The sequence below is a fragment of the Solanum stenotomum genome, chromosome 6 (assembly GCF_019186545.1).
Source record: "Solanum stenotomum isolate F172 chromosome 6, ASM1918654v1, whole genome shotgun sequence".
In the NCBI taxonomy this organism is placed as follows: domain Eukaryota; kingdom Viridiplantae; phylum Streptophyta; class Magnoliopsida; order Solanales; family Solanaceae; genus Solanum; species Solanum stenotomum.
The window spans coordinates 6,513,795-6,518,197 of NC_064287.1; the positions used below are offsets into that span (position 1 = coordinate 6,513,795).

General features: G+C 37.1%; 1 protein-coding gene across 1 annotated transcript; it reads left to right on the forward strand.

Moving 5' to 3' along the window:
• Nucleotides 1-247: 247 nt before the first annotated feature.
• On the forward strand, nucleotides 248-2,172 carry LOC125869296 (uncharacterized). The gene is made up of 8 exons (XM_049549867.1): nucleotides 248-436; nucleotides 512-601; nucleotides 683-725; nucleotides 817-926; nucleotides 1,026-1,130; nucleotides 1,627-1,829; nucleotides 1,925-2,024; nucleotides 2,107-2,172. Exons 1-8 carry the CDS (start codon nucleotides 248-250, stop codon nucleotides 2,170-2,172), a joined length of 906 nt encoding a protein of 301 aa, XP_049405824.1.
• Nucleotides 2,173-4,403: the final 2,231 nt, after the last annotated feature.

Consider the following 4,403-nt stretch of genomic DNA (forward strand, 5'->3'; position numbering starts at 1 on the left):
TGGTCATTCGTGTAATAATATGGAATTAGGGATATATATGAATTACTTCCAAAACAATGGCATATTATCTCCAATAAATTTGGCTCGAATCCCGAGATTCTACATGAATGGAAACCTTCCCCTCCACTTCCCCCGTGTGTATATATATAAGTATCTGCTCTCTGTTTCCTTCATTAATTCATACACACACACAGTGCAGAAAAAAAGAAACAAGAAAGTAAAGATTTTCTGTAACCGTTTTCTGGAAATGAGTAATCCGTCGGAGCGTCGTTACAGGACGGAGCAATTGATAATGAATCTTCGTGAGAGTAGTACTCGCGAAGCTGTTCTTATTGAACTCAACAATTTCATCATAGAGCAGTCAACTGAAGCAATGCGCATGGATCTTGGATTTCACTTGTGGAACTCTGAACTTACACTCACCATACTTTTACAGGTAGCTATATCATCGAATTGCTTCGTTGTAACTTCACCACTCTTAATTGATTTATGGATCTAATTTTGATTTTAGGAAGTAGTAGCAGTGTACCCCAAGCTTTTAGACCCAACATTAACTATGACGGAATCTACTCGACTTTGTAATGCTCTTAATGTAATTCAGGTGAATATACTTTTCGGTTCTGTGTATATAGCCTGTAAAGGCGATAGTCAGTGCCTCATAATTAATCTTTTATGAGTGCAGTGTATGGCTTCTCGCCCAGATGCAAGAATCGGGCTCCTCAAAGGTAGCAACAACAAATTGCTTATTTAGATTGTGACACGGAACAAGATTTATTTCACTAGTTTATTCTTCTAACACTATTCTTTTTTATGCAGCAAACATACCATATTTTCTTAATCCATTTCTCCGAATCTCTGAAAATGTGATGAGGCCTCTGCGATTTGTGACACTTAGCATCTTGAATCTTATTTCTGCCCTAGCAAAGGTCATAATACAGTACCTAATTTACCTTTAATGCACCAGAAGCATGTGATGTATCATAATCTGATCCTAACCAGTACTAATTATACGATTTCTTGTGCAGTTCGATGAGTCATATGGGCAAGAAATTCTTCTTTTATTGCTAGACACACAAGTAGTTCCTTTATGCATGCACTGCATCCTTCATGGTGATCAACTGATACGGAAGGTTAGTTAGGCCTGCCTACAGTGATCATGCGAAATGCTTCTACTGTGATCAACTTTTATACATGTAGTTCATATGAAAAAAAATTGAATTAACCAGAATAAAAGATCACAAAATTAAGAACAAAGCAGAGGAGGGGTTTTGCCAAGAAGGCCCTTCTTTGTTTCTTTAAAAGAAAGTTTAGAATGGAAGAATTGAAGAAATGACCTGGTGATATCGTTTAGTGTTGATATCATCCACGTCATAGTAATGTTTGTTTTCATGTTTCTGGTCCTCTCTCTTTTCTTCTCATTCTGGTAATAAGAGAGTGTATTTGAGTCGAAAATGGTCAAATACTCCCGAGAGTTTTTACATCCATATAGTTTTCTCATGTAATGTTCCAGCAGCTTGAGTCCTTACACAGTGTAATTCATTTGAAAGTGAGACCATGATAAGAAAACCTTTTGACTGTCTTTTTCAACCTTTTTTCTGAATTACTATTGTTGATATGTCTGTGCAGGTTGCAACACTCATGCTTATGAAAATCTTGATGCAAGAGAAAGGGCTAAAATATTGTTGTGCTCTCCCCGCTCGTTTTCTGTTAGTGATACAAGTCCTGCGTCAACTGGTAGACACATTTACTTCTGAAATCCCTTGCTCACAGCAGCTAAAATATGTTGTTCAATGCTACCTAAGTCTTTCGCGAGTAGCATGGGTAGGCGGGTAATTTGTTTTTGTCCCTGCTGCTCTTGTGGTGAATTAGTCTCTAATTATCAACAACATTATTGTTTGATTTGATCTTTCCCTTCATGATACAGGATATATGATACAGTGAGAACCAATTTTCCAAAACAGCTAATTGACAACACTTTTGGCATCATTACTCGTGTGAGTCCATCGTCTTATTTCTTCCCACAGATCAACATCCCTCTAGATGATGTACAATACCAAAATATACATTATGATATTAAGTAGTAATTTTGTGTTTAATTTGCAGGACGATCCAGAGATTCCAAATATGCTGCATCAGTTAGTGTTGAATCTAACTCGTCAACCACCACAATAATTGCTAGTAGATACAGATAGCAAAAGTGTGGGGAAGTAACTAGTAGAAAGAGCTACCATATATAGAGATTAAACTAGAACAATTTTGCAGCTTTACTATGTAATGATTTTGAATATGAACCTCTAACTAGTCTTACTGCTTGCTGAATGAACATTCTCCTTTTACTATTTTGCTGTAAGAAGTTGTTGTCACTGTCGTTATCTATACCAGATGCAACATATTCTTCTATTCGGAGTGTACCACTGAGGTCTATACATGGCAAAATTTTGATAACTTGTGGTGTTAGTTCTTCATCATCTAGTGATTTGATCATTTGTGGTGTGGAAGTCCTATGGTATCTAGTGTATTATGAACACTACCGTTCAGGCGACAAAACGAAACAGAACGAAGTGACTGGTTTACAAATTAAATTTTGAAAGTAGTATGATGCCACATTATTTCAAGTGTCTGTATAATGAGGTTAGTTCTCAAGGACTCATGAGAGAAAAGGTTCTCATAATAGTCAATAGCAGCTTCTGAGATATTATCCTCCCCTTCTATCTACTGATTCTATGAATATGAAGTCTCTTCCTTCTGCCTTTGATCATGTTATGGAAATATTTTGTCTCCTTCTAAACTCTACTTTAGCCTGGCTTTCTGCTTCCAAAAAGAATGTACATTCTTCATGTATTTTGCTTTGAGTTTGTTCACCTCATTTCTGTTGTTGGCATTATCATCTGCCTAGAGCTTCTGTTCTCCTTCTTCAATATTTTTTTCTAAACTTTTAGCCTCTTCAAAGATGTCTCTAACCACTGTTTTAGACTATACGATATACATAGGGGAATCTTCAAAAATATGGCTCACTTCGCAATTGTTCAGTATCTAAGGTGATTACACATTGTTCCAGAAGAGCCAAACTTTGTTGTTGACATTAGAGAAACATCCAGACATACCAAATTTCCAAGAATAGTGGTGTATTTTTGAACCATCCACCAAAGGTTATTGGATAGCAAAGAGTGAAATTTTGTGTCTCTGAATAAGAGATATAACAATCTCAGTTGTACCTTGCAATAAAGTCTTCCTTTTTCCCATATCGTACAACAGGAAGAGTTTGTCAGAAATCACCTCCTAAAACTACTGCTTTTCCACAAAATCATAAATTGTCCATCTACTTGAAACTGACAGCTAAAAAGACGTGAAAGACGACTAGCAGCCAAGGGTCTGGTTTAGTGATCGATAAAGTGAATTGAGCACCATGAAGTCTCACGTTCAAATCCCAACAGAGACAACATATATATTTGTATTTGACTGACTCCATTTGCTCCTTATTTTCATTCACATTGTGAGATATTCATAGACACCCAGAGAACAAAAGTACAACTTAGTATATGCTGAAGATTAAAAGTGCAATAGAAATGAAACAAAATTGCATTAAAACATGCAAAGTACGTCTCTAGATTTGAAAACAACAAGGGTATATAGAAACAGAACTTGTTTTAACATTAGTAAATAACAAAATACAGATACCTTAAAATAAGATGCTGAGCTAAAATAGCCTAATTTGGACTGTTAAAGACAATCAAAAGACTCTAATTAGACTTAAGTGGAAGGGCCAAAAGTGGTCTGTGACTAAACTTTCAAGCAAAATGGAGCTTTGACACCAGCTAGAGCAAGAATAGACGCTGGAATTCCCCACAATGAGTCACCACATATAAGACCAGAAGCCATTGCAGGTCCAAAATCTTTAGCCTTCTGCTTGTTATACATTTGCCAACCGAATAGGATCAATGAGCCTAGACACATGTCGATGGCAAAGTAGCCTCCAAGGTAAAATGGTATGGCCATGCACATTGGACTCGGAAATGAATCGATAAATTCTGTACTTGGTCTCAAATTTCTTCAGCAGTTGAGTCACTAAGTTGATGGGAATAGCAGCCAGAAAGAAGCAAATAGAGAGGTTGAGGCAATGTTTGGGTAGACTTCCAAAACCTTCAACGCCAAGTAGGGCGATTCCACGATACATGAGAGAATATGGTGCAGGGTATGAACCTTCTGGATCACCTAATCGATAGGCAGAGTTAAAAATCCAGAAGACTAGAGGGGTTATTACACTGCCCATGGCAGTTCCAATGAGTTGGCTAAAGAACATGGAACGCAGGGATGTAAGGGTTAAGTAACCAGTCTTGAAATCTCCCATCAAGCCAGAAGCTGTGTCTAGTATGCTCATCATTAAACCACATGAGGCAAGTCCA